The 13,027-nt window shown below is 38.0% G+C and overlaps 1 protein-coding gene across 1 annotated transcript; it reads right to left on the bottom strand.

Moving 5' to 3' along the window:
* Positions 1 to 8,227: 8,227 nt before the first annotated feature.
* On the bottom strand, positions 8,228 to 11,730 carry LOC107875401 (protein QUIRKY). The gene has a single exon (XM_016722114.2). The coding sequence runs from the start codon at positions 11,465 to 11,467 to the stop codon at positions 8,423 to 8,425; it is 3,045 nt and encodes a 1,014-aa protein (XP_016577600.1). The 5' UTR covers positions 11,468 to 11,730; the 3' UTR covers positions 8,228 to 8,422.
* Between the last annotated feature and the right edge of the window lie 1,297 nt (positions 11,731 to 13,027).

Here is a 13,027-nt window from a genome sequence, read left to right as displayed (position 1 = left end):
TCAGATGCATGAATGCGACTAAGGCATTAGTCAATCCAAAAAACATCACTAAAAACTCATAATGACCATAACGAGTCTTGAAAGCTTTCTTCCGGATATCCTCAACCCGAATTCTCAATTGATGGTAACCTGATTTCAAGTCAATCTTAGAAAACACAGCTGCATCCTGAAGCTAGTCAAACAAATCATCAGCGAGGCATAGGATAATGGTTATTCTCCATCACCTTATTAAGTTGCCTAAAATTAACACATATGCGCATGGAGCTATCTTTCTTCTTCATAAACAATAAAGGATCTCTCTATGGGGACACACTCGATCTAGTGAAACCCTTACTAAGAAGATCTTGAAGCTAAGAGTTCAGCTCCTTATGCTCGGTGTTAGCCATACGATAAGGTGCTATAAAAATAGGTTGGGTGCCAGGCTCGAGGTTAATAGCACACTCAATATTAGGGACTGGGGGAATACTAGGTAGGTCAGTAGGAAACACATCAGGAAACTCACAAATGACTGGAACAGAGTCAAGCGACAGACTCTCCACATGAGTATCACAAATATAAGCAACATAAGACTCGCATCCCCTGGATATAAGTCTCCTGGAACGGACATAAAAAATAATCCCTGTCGGCTCATGGCTAACTGCTCCCTACCACACGACTGGGGGTATTCGAGCATGGGTAAGGTAATGATCTTTGTAAAATAATCCATGACCGCATAATAGTGGGATAACAATCTATGCCCAAAATCACATCAAAATCCAACATATCTAGAATAATAAGATCGGCACAAGTATCAACATCACTAACTGTTATAACATATGATTTGAATACTCAATCCACTACTAAAGATTCACCCATGAGAGTAGATACACGCAATGGCACAGATAATAAATCACTAGTCAACTTCAATTGTGGTGCGTAATAAGCAAATATATAAGAATAAGTGGATCCAGGATCAAATAAAGCAAGATTTAACTTGCGGCACACCAAAGTCATACCTGTAACAACAATATTCGAAGTCTCAGCCTCGGGTTTAAGAGGTACAGTATATAACTGACCACGCCTGCCGGCCTCCTATCCCGCCTGCCTGAGTACAACCTTGAGCACCCTGATAACCACCCAGTGACCATGAGAAGCACCTCTACCTGAGGGATGAAATATTCTAATAGGGGAAACACCTTGGGCTAAAGCAACCACTGCCCACGACTAGGGCACTCCTGTGAATAATGACCAAGAAGCCTACAAGAATAACAGGGATCACGAGTAGAACCAACACCAATAGATATGGCTAATCCGGAATGACAGCTATGTCTAGAATAACCTATAGATGAACCTCTAGAAGACTGATTACCGCCCTTACTAGGGTGACCACTAATACAATACTGACCTCCGTTAGTAGTCTGAAGAGCTACCTAAACTGGTTAACTAAGCTGACTATGAGGCTGAAAAGGTGGATGCAAAGGATACCCAGCATAAGAACTACCACCTCTTGGTCAGGAATCACTATGACTCCTACCAAATTTGCCCTGGAACCTAGGCCTCTTATCACAGCCCTCACGACTCTCCCTGTGCATCTCCTCCATTACCTTAGCATGAACATTAACAAAAGTCCTACCCACAACAACTAGACTTTGAGTAGCCATCCGAATAGAGGGTCTTAACCCTCTGACAAAATAATAAACTCTTTCATACTTAGTGTCCAAAATAGATATCGCATGCCTGGCTAACTCATAAAAATGGGCCTCATAATCGGCAACTGTCATGGAGCCCTGCTCCAATCTGGAGAACTAATCTCTCAGTTGATCTCTAATGTTGTGCGACATATACTTCTCCAAGAACATCTTAGAGAATTGAGTCCATAACAAGGGAAAAGATCCAATTGGTCTAGAATCTGTGAAACCTCTCTACCAGTAATGAGCAAAAAAATCTAAATAAAAGGTGGTGTAATCCACACCACGAGTCTCAACAAGGCCTAAACCACAAAGCCTATCCTCACAAGCAGTAAGAAACTAAATACATCATCTTCAGGAGCACCAAAAAACCTAGGCGGAGCCAACCTAAAAAATCTACCCAACATCTTCTGCTTCTCAGTAGACGTAGCAGGATGGGTCACAACTAGCTGCGTGTCTACCAGCAAAACGATTGTCAGCGTAAGAGGAATCTCAACTCTGGAAGTTGCAACTACAGGTTGCGCCCTTGTCCTAGTAGTTTATGCAACATCACACGGTATACCAACAACCATACTCAGCATCAAAATTAAGGCATATCTGAGAAATGAAGAAGGAATGAAACCTGGTAGAGCTTAGGCTATTCCCTGGCCTACCGCTGGCTATAGCGGAGGAATCTTTGGTTCAAGTGCAAGGATAAGGTCTGAGGAAGGTTTCCTATCCTGGCCCGTAGCTGGGGACATATCATAAGGCCATTCTTGACCTCTAGGTAGTCCACGAATAGGAGAAGGATCCCTGGGCTCGGGCTCAGAACCCTTATCTTGCATAGAGGTAGCACGTCTCCTCGACATCTATGAAAGAGGAAGTCAAGGAAATATTCTACAAACCAACTCAAACTCTTAGCACAATATGAATAAAGGAAGTGAAGGACTCCTAAGAATGTCACATAGCTTCCCGAAGATAGCAAACTAACGTCAACTTTCCAATCAGCAAGACTCTATTAGACACTTGCTCTTATACAAACAATACCGGTGAACTTAGGCTCTGATACCAATTTATCATAACTTGATTTACAGGTCAAGATGGCACCTACCAATTCCCACCAGTAAGTAAGCCAATACCATAACCCGGAGTTAGCACAATGGTTAAGGTAGGAATTTCCCAACTAGGCCAAAATCAATTAACACAAGATATACATAAACAGTGTTCTAATATAAAAAGATAATCAACTATGGATACCGTTCCCACGACCTGGTAATCTTAGTATAAGAGAACCTAAATACGAACAGTAAAAGAAATACAACCCAAGAATCTTAAATAGTTAATACATCTATCTTGAATACAAAAGATTAAATCAAAGATAGAAGGAAACGGGCAACTCAAAACTCCAAGAGCTCACCCTATTTTCGGAATATCAACACTGCACGAACTCAACTCAACGACGGTAGCTAGTACTGGAATCTACACCAAAAAGGTATAAAAGTGTAGTATGAGTACCAAAACAACAGGTACTCAGTAGGCATCAAAGGCCGACTAAGCTATGCCATGATATAGAGATGATATAATACATGGTAAACATATCTAAGTTAAGGTACAAAATTGAACCTCAATCATCTTCATCATCACTGTATATAATATAAATAATAAATGAGAATAATAATATACCATAACACATCATCACATATCAATACCATCATGCGTAAGAAATAAATGATTCAGAATTATAAAATAACACAAACACATTCACAAGCAACACAAGTACAAAGTTAGCGCCCACACATCAAATAGTGCATAAAGTAAAGGAACCCATCATGGCATCCCATACCACTGGAGAGTATACCTAAGAAAATAATAACATATATATATATATAACCAACAATGTAGACAATACTCAACATCATTCGACCATATTCCACATTTATCACAATAATACTCAACATCATTCGACCATATTCCGCATTTATCACAATCGAACACTTTCTCATCTTCCATTAGGCAACAACCTCGACCATAGGTCCTCATTCCATATTATCATCATTAGCCATAAGTTTATCCACTTTTACTAACTAATGTATATTACTATACAAAGGTCATTAACTAGTCCATTAACCTCTAGTCATCAAGTCATATAATCATTTAATAGTCAATTAGTCACCACATAGCTTATTCTAATGGCCAACATTTCTTCATTAACCACTATTTAATGCTAACATTACTCACTAGGTGGATCCTCATTTTCAAACTAGATCCCACTTACCAACTAGTATTGATTCATCATTAAAACAATAACCGTTACAACTCCCTAGTTATCATAAAACAATGACTACTCCACTTTATAAGTATTTAACACTAGTGATCCATAACCGATGCCCTAAGTTCAACATCAAACCCTCATTTCTCACACGGATATATACTTATAAAAGCATGTACATATATATATATATATATATATTTACCATACATAAAAATATCAACATATCCTCTAGACTCAAACCGGGTATCAATACATCAACATATCCTCCAGACTTAAATCGAGCATCATCATAATGTTAATCCATCCTCCAGCCTTGTCGGGCATCATCATAACATCAATATATCCTCCGGCCTTATGGGGTGTCATCATAACATCAATACATTCTTCGTCCTTGGTGGGCATCATCATAACATCAATATAATCTCTGGACTTTCTTGGCATCATCATAACATCAATATATCTTCCCACATTATTGGGAATCATCATAACATCACAATATACAAATAAATGCCAATAAATAAAAGACAAGCCCACAAGGGCTAAAGTAAATGAAAAGATCTACAAGGGCTAAAGTAAAATGCAAGCCCCATGAGGGCTAAAGTAAACGACAAGCCTCTCGAGTGATAACGTAAAAGAGAAATAAGAAAGAGCATACCTTCACACCTCATCATTTGTCATCAAGGACAATTTATCCATAGATGTATGAATATATATAGCATGAATATTATAATGAATTATCAGGTTCGACATGGTTAGTAGCATAGCCCCCCAGGAACAATAAATATGCCTCATAGAGCCTCAATATCAAGACTTACAATATTAGCAAAGAGAGGGCTTTCTAGAATAATCAATAGTTTGGTTACTAGACAAAAGCATAACATAAATAATATCATAGCCCAAAGCCCAAAATAATAGTCTAGTCAATGGCCCAAATGGTAACATAGTCATGGGCTTGATTAATACTCTCTCTGCTTCGAAAAGAATGACCTACTTTTCTTTTTAGTCCGTTTAAAAAAGAATGACCCCTTTTCTTTTTTGGCAATACTTTAATTTCAAATTTTCCACATGGCATGTTTAGGGCCACAAGATTAAAGGGTATTTTGATAAATTTGACACAACTTTAATTTAAGGCCACAAATTTAAAAGTCTTCTTTATTTTCTTAAACTTTGTGTCAAGTCAAAGTAGGTCATTATTTTTGAAACAGAGGGAGTAGCAAATCTATAGCTACTAGAATTAAACATAATTTAGTCAACAAACAATTTATTACTTCTAATGTAGTCACCATAATTCATTTACCAAAGCTAGCCATCATGTTCCCAAGCGCATTCTCTAAACATTTAACAAGCATCTAAGGCCTCCAAGGATACTATATCTATCCAAACTTAAGATGGGTTAAGCACCCACAACTAATCCACCAAAGTATACACTAAGTCCATCTTCTACCTGGGACTAAGCTAAAGGTGTATAAGTCAAGTCTTAGGTGAATAGCGAGTCACAATAGTCTAAAGATAATAATCTATCTCAAGCATTACTCCTAACTCCTTCATGAAAACTAAAGCATTCCCACAAGTGTAGGTAACTAGGGCTAACTAACCCCAAACATGAGTGTCAAGGTCACTCTCATCTAACTAAAGCAACTGGAGCATTCTCATGCAATCCACGAGACATAAAGTCCAAATAACCAAGATTCTAGCCTACAAGTCAAGTATTCCAAAATATGAGTTCAAATATCCAAAATAATTCAACTAATCCCAAATGTTACCATTTAATCAATACAACACCTAGAACCACTCCCAATCTAACAAGATATAGCAACTATACTATAACATAGCTCAATCTAACAAGAAGTAAGCCTAACCTACCTCAAATTCAAAGAAAGCTCACGAACTGCTGAATCTTTTTTTCCTTTTTGAGAAGCTTCTTCAAGGTGCCAAGCTATCAAAAATACAATCTACACATCATTATGATAATTTTGATATTCATATTGCACCATTGTGCTTTGGATCCAAAAATAACACCAAACCCTCCCCCTCCCCCAAGTGGGTCCTACATATGGAAAACACATTACGGAGGTCAACCCAACGTTCAACTATCATTAGGGAATCATAACCCTCAAGAATCAATTGAAAACCAAGATTATTTGGGCTAAAATCATGCCCTCAATCTAATTCAAATTTTGATAAAAAATTCAAGAAATTAGAGCATGAAATGGAAGGATTCTGACCTCAAATCCATTGTTAATCACGAATATATATATTAATAAAGCTTCTAACTCATTCTCAAGAATTAATTTGAAGTTATCAAGTCATTTTAGAGCTTCTAGGGTTCAAAGAGAAGTGGAAAATGGTCAAAATTCGACCAAGGGGACTTTTTAAACGCACTTAAATGGGATCCGCAAGGTCAAAACTTATTTTGACCTCCCAGACTCATTCAGACTCCATTTTTCGTAGAAGAACTATGTAGCTCTACTAAATTCGATGTTCTAGATACATTCGTGAAGTTTGATTTTCCATCTGAGTCTGTTTAGACCAATTGTGGGTCCCACACCTATATCTTTCAATCTTTCAACTTTTTGATCAATAGGTAGAAATGAACTCGGGTGTATTGGGACCCGAACCAAGGGTCTTTCTAGCCTAAAGTCGATAATCCAGAGATGCTTGTGTAGTAGGAATTCCCATCTAAGGTCGTTTTGCTGAAGTTTTTGCTTGGTGGCCATTCGAAACCAGTGAAGACTTCTAAACGGGGAATTGGTCCTAAAAATCAAATGAGTTGGTAACCAAATATCATTTTCAGCAAGTCATAAATGATTTGAAGCAGTTATGGAAAAGCTCTAACGGTGAAAATAAGCGGAAACACAGAAAATAACAAGAAGGGTCATTATAGTAAAAGTAAAAGACCTACGTATTAACCATTTATGAAATGATTAAAAGGAGTCAAAACTTTGATTAGACCTTTGTAAAAAGACACGTGCATTGGCCATTTTTATAGTATGTACCAAAAGTATAAACAAATCAATAGACATCATGATTCATAAAGACGTGGAAATAGTCCCTTACAGAAATGTAAGGTGAAACTGTCTATAATAGACCCTTGTGGTTTGATTTCTTTTCGAATCCCACACATTGCAGAAGATTTAGTGTACCGAACTGTCCGATCATAATTCACAAAGAGAAGATCGAAAAACAAATTTAATAAAATAAAACTTATTGTATTGCTAATGTTGGGTTGCTAGATACCGAAAGAAATCTCATTATATATATGTAGTAGTAACATTTTTGGATGTAAATAGGAGAAGTATACTTTTGGATATGTTATCTGCAGTTGACATAGGTCTTTCTTACATGAATACGAAAAAGCAGTGTTTTTGCATATCCAAACAAATAAAAAATTGCTTTGGCTCCCATCTTTATCTAACTTATAGTTCTTCTTTCTTTTACACAAAATTGTACAAGGCAATGTTTGTATCATACAACACCAAAGATGGCAACAAAGTTGTTTGAAGACTTCTCAAAGTTTGTTCTTAACATTGTGCAGGTAAAATTAATTCTTAAGGAAAATTACTAAAATTAATGACGTCTAAATTATGGCCAGGTTTGCAGTAACTCACCTAAATTTTGTGGGGACTCTATTTCGACTTTTTCAAAATGGAAGAAACGTTATTTTGTATCTACTTGTAAGAATAATAGAATTAGAATGTTAAGAGACTTTCTTTTTTTGAGCCAGAGGAATCTTGGAGTTGGGGAGTCGAGTCGTGAACCCGATTAGATACATATATACATGTCATTCTCCGGTATGTTGACCCAAGTAATGTCATCTATGCATTTCATTAAACGACTGACACACAAAGAAGATTATAAAACAATATTGAGCGTGAAATAAAACATTTTCACATGTGTTCCCTACAAGAGCATCAGTCATATAGGATATGCTGAAAAATGGAAGGCTACTTAATTACTTGGAAGAGGTAAAAGGGAAAATGGCAGGGAAAGTTCACTGATTTACTAGCCTAGGAGTTCGACTCATGGACTCCGAGGAAGGAAATGTTGTGCAAAATTGGCTCGAGCTGTTGTTGGAGTGGAGGTGAAAGAGAGGCAATCTGCTATTGAATCCGGTCTTAAATGGTTGGAAAACAGGAGCAATACATAGAGATGTTCTGTTCAGGAAGATTTCTTTACCAGCTATATCCTCTGTATTTGGGAACGCTCGGAAGTAAGCAAGAGGCCTGACTGGGTTGTACCTCTAGGGCAATAAGAGCTATCTAAACTTGTTGAATGAACCATATTAAAAGCTTGTACATAAATCATCAGCTTTCATGAACTCTACCTTCTTTCTAATTAATTTTGTCGATAAATATATAGTGTACGTATACATAACAAAAAAGCAAGAAAAGAAAATTGTTCCCAATAGCATATGGAACACAAATCAGAAGTAGTACGTAAATATTCCACCAATCGCTCGGCTTCCCTTTCATACTTATCATGCTAAAGTAATTCTTAAATAGAACTAGAGCATTCTGTCTGAAAGTGAAGGCAGCCTTCTAAAGAAATTCAAAGCCGGGGAAGGCATTCTATCCCTAAATATGGGATGGCGGAGATAGTAGAAACCAAATGCCATAGCTACCATTTTAGATGGTACCAAGTACAAAATGAATGCCACCACAAAGCACAACCCAATAAATATCCCTGTGGCTCGAGGGTCACGCCAAGTTACCAATGCTTGCACTCGCTCCCCTTGTGTTGCGAAATCTCCCAAGATTGTCTGAACTCGTGCACCAAGCATGCGCAGTTTATCATACCTGGTTCGTACCAATTCGTTTGGTCTAGTACAAGGCAATGCATCAAACTCTTCATCAAGCTCATCTCTATCAAGTGACTCTGCCAGTGATATCTTTGGATCAAAGTGAGGTAAAGTATCTCGAGATCTGAACCTGTAATTCCATGCACCGATCACAAACACATAGAAGGCGAATGTAGGGATGATCAAGTCAGGGAACCAAACAAGCATCATCAACAGTGCATGCACAAGTAAAGTTGCAGTCGGATTCTTCCAGCCACGTGTGTCATCTACCCATTTGACAATGTCAATTACGCCAGCGATGACATTGATGATTCTGAACCAATTTGCTCGAACTTTTCTCATGCTGAATGAATGTGAATCGGCATCAAGCATGTAAGTCACAACCTCACGCCTAAGAGGCGGCTCGGATCTTGTCAAGTGGCTCGCTACTATTTTGACGGCTGCAAACCTTAAACTATCTTGTTGAACCATGCCAAGAGGCTTTACATGATGCATCATGGGTAGCAATGGTTGTGAATAGACATGTAAGAAATCAAGCGTTGGTGTAGCACGTATAAATCTCACTGCTAATTCAATCTCCCCCATTTTCTTCAAACCAGCTTGTGATAACAAAAGTAATGGGAAAGTATTCCTGTACACTTTACCTGTTGTCAATGTCGAAATACGCACACGCACCTTACCAATCCGAAAATCTGGCCTCATTGTCTCCTTGCACCCATCTGACTCGAATACATCTTCCCAGCCATCGAATACTCCAATAGTCAGCACAGTGGATGGATCATAAACTCTCCAAGTGTACTGCTCATTCCACCTAGGTTCTAAACTATTAGATACAGTACGCGTGCGTACCCACTTGTTGCCATACTTAGCCACTGCATAAGCATCCGTAGACCCCTTTCCTTTCATGGGCAACAAGTTCTTGCATCCAATAACTCCCAATTCAACAGTCCCAATTGGTGCTTTCCATAGTTGTCTTGCGGTTGGACGATAATCACTACAAACATGGGCTGCTTCATCCATCACATGATATCCACCGTCAAAACAAAGGCGCAAGTGGACTCTACCTTGGTAAATTCTCTTCTCTTCATTAGGATCTTCAAATGTGAACCATCTGGACGCCACCTTACGGTCATCCACTCGACGCTCGATTGTGCTGAGCGGTATGCTAGCAACTGCAAGGATGGTTTCCTCTTTCGATGGCCTGGCCATTTCTATTAGGAGAAATAGCAAGTAGTGCTCAGTAAATGGCTCAGCTGCTACAAAGACCAAGTCTTCATTCCAAGATGGAGATCCAGTAGTTGTGGTGATGGATTTAGTCTTTTGAACTTGGAATCCCAATTGGGCCTTGATCTGATATGATGACTCCTTTGAAATATGTGTGAGCTGAGAAATGTCTTGTGCCTCTATCACACATGACCTCAAATACCACAATTTAGGAGATTGATATACCTTAGATTTAGAAGCAGGATTACCAGCAGTGTCGCTCTTCCAAGCTTCAGGGAATGATTCATCAGCTTGAGTCCCAACCCAAGTGGCAAGCATTAGATCACCTCTATGAGCCCCACCTCCTTCAAGCCTATACCATTGAGTAGCCAAAGGACTATCAGGTGGGTCTCGTAGGGGGATCTCACTCACGTCAAAGCAAATGCCACCTAGAAACAGACGTCCTGATGCCACATCCGATGCAGGATCAAATGACTTGGCACTTAATGGATCCCACACTGAGACTTCCAAGAGGGAGGAGGAAGAATCAACTGGTGTGTCTCTACCGAAAGCAAATGTTTGTTCCCACTCAAACAACACTGTTTTCCGGGCTGGCTTTGATACAACATGGCTCCCCGAAACAGCAATTTTCACCACGGGGCTCCCAACTGTGGGAAGTGATCGAGCTTTTACCACTCGAACAAAGATGTAATGCATCTTCTCTACAAGATCAAATGAGGACCGTTCAATCGGAAGTGATCTGTCCAATGCAGCAGCATCCGACATGAAGCTGCTAACAGATGAAGCACGACTAATCGGCCTAGGACCAGTAATTTTGCTCACCTTTACTTCAGGTATAGATCCTAAAGATACAGATCTTTTCACCTGATTAAATTCATCCTCCTGTACTGGCAACTCTGGTGGTGGATCCATTAGTACACTACTCCCAGCTTCTTTCTCCAACTTTTCTTGTTCAGGCTCAGCTTCTAGGCTGATAGTAGGATTCTCCGCGGCAACTTCTTCTGCAGGTGGCTTCTCTGTGTTATTTGGCGTCTCACCTTCCGATGCAGGTTCTGATGACTCAGATGCTGGTGCTTGCTTAGGCTCCTCCATTTTGACTTCTTCAGGTAGAGTCACATGAACTTGTTCAACGAAATAAATTTTCAAACCGATTTCACCGGATATCCAACTAAACCAATATTTCTTCTCCAAAGGATAATAGATCAATGCTTCTTCACCTTTCTTGACAAACTGTGTAGCACTCAATTTGACCCTTCCAAGTGAATTATTCCTGGTTGTAGGGCCAATAAATTTGTCATGATAAACATCTAGCTCGAGCATGTCCCCGAAAACATCAGAGGGTTTTCCGACTTTAAACTCCAACATTTCATTCCATACGGGGCTGAGATCACGAGTGATCGTCTTCGTCTTCCTTCTCTGTCCATAGAAATCGACAACTACGTAAGGACTTGAAGTGCCATGGCCATCCTTAGGAAGGAGGTTCCGCGCGTCAATTACTTCTACTATTAGCTTTCTCATTGTGTCCATTTTCAAAAAAGTTGGTGATACTGTACTATACTTGTGAACTATGCATGGAAGTTCAAGAATGAGACTTTTGTCTTAGCGACGCTCTCTATACAATAGCAGCAGTTCTCTTTGGGGTGAGAGATGAGCAGGAAAGGGGAGCAAGAGCAGGAGGTTCAAAATTTATATGTACATATAAATTGAAAAAATATCTTGCATATATAATGTCCTTTTTTGCCAAGAGGGTTTGGTTGAACTTCGCCCCTCACTATACTATTGAACCGCCACTGATTTCTCCGTGCATATTTACTTAATTATTCACTGTAAACTTGACACATATTTTAAATAATAATAAATAGATTGGTTAATTTAACTATCACTTTTTGAATATAATACGTTTAATATTTTAACAAATGAATTAGATAATAATAATATTTAATCATAAAAATAAAATAGACATAAAATAATAAAATACTCATTGATTTTTTAACTAAACAACTAACTATTTTGAGATACAAGGAAAAAAGAGAGTCAGGCAAGAAAAGAAGGTGCTTAACTTCATGTGCAAGCACCTCTACGATACCTTTAATTTGGTTCGCAAGCTAATTTAAATTCTTTAGAGTTTAACTTTTTTGTGAGGTGTATAAAATATTTTATACAGATAAATTTGGCATGTTATTGCAGGTTATTCAACATTTTTTTAAAAAAAAATAAATAAATTATTACAAAGTTGGGTAACCTACAATAATAGGTTTGACTATGCATAAAACTTAAATTCTATTCATTATTGGCAGATTTGTATATTTATTTTCCAATAATTTTTTTGAGTCAGAAGTTTATACTACTTATTTTTCAATATTTCTTTTTGCGTCAAAAGCAACTTTTTGCTTTTTAAATCTATGACTTGCTACTTTTTTCTGCTCTCTCTAGTAATTGCAGGAAAAAAAATTATACTACCACTACGACTTTTTCTTGGGGTGAAGATTCTCTTTTGCTTTATTGATAGAAATTTTGAAAATTCAATCTATAATGAATAACAGCCACTGGGGAATGGCTAGCTTTTGACAAAGATTACATTTGTTTAACCGACCACGCGGTAGAACACAATCATCTTATTAGCTTTTCTTTCTTTGATAAAACTCGAAACTTAGAATACTTGCCTTCCTTCGAAAAACTTTTTTCTCCGTGTAAACTGTAAATTTACATCTTTTAGCAATTTTTATTCTCATGTAAACGAGTTGTAAGTTTTGCACCTCTTAATTTAATACTACTACTACTACTAGCGTGCTATTTGTATCGGCTAACACACACATATATTCTTTTGTTTAATAATAATCGAACTGATGATTAACTTTCATTACGACTTTTATTTCTTCCTAACGCTTCTCTGCTCTGCTTGAACTGTTATAACTCCTCTTGCTGTTTATGCTTGTGAAATTATAAAATTAATTTTCTGTACTCTCAGGTGAACATTATACTGATACTTGTTCCCTTATGGAGTTTTCACTCTAAGAAAAAACAAATTAGAACTCAACTAAATGCCTAGCATGGCAAGTCTGAAACAATCGAACTGAGTATAAAATC

This window comes from Capsicum annuum, chromosome 1, assembly GCF_002878395.1.
Source record: "Capsicum annuum cultivar UCD-10X-F1 chromosome 1, UCD10Xv1.1, whole genome shotgun sequence".
Taxonomy (NCBI): domain Eukaryota; kingdom Viridiplantae; phylum Streptophyta; class Magnoliopsida; order Solanales; family Solanaceae; genus Capsicum; species Capsicum annuum.
Note: the sequence above shows the minus strand (reverse complement) of the source record. Positions and strands in the feature narration are given on the sequence as shown.

Coding starts and splice junctions, on each gene's coding strand:
- LOC107875401 (XM_016722114.2), bottom strand. CDS start 11,467: ATGGACACAATGAGAAAGCTAATAGTAGAAGTAATTGACGCGCGGAAC.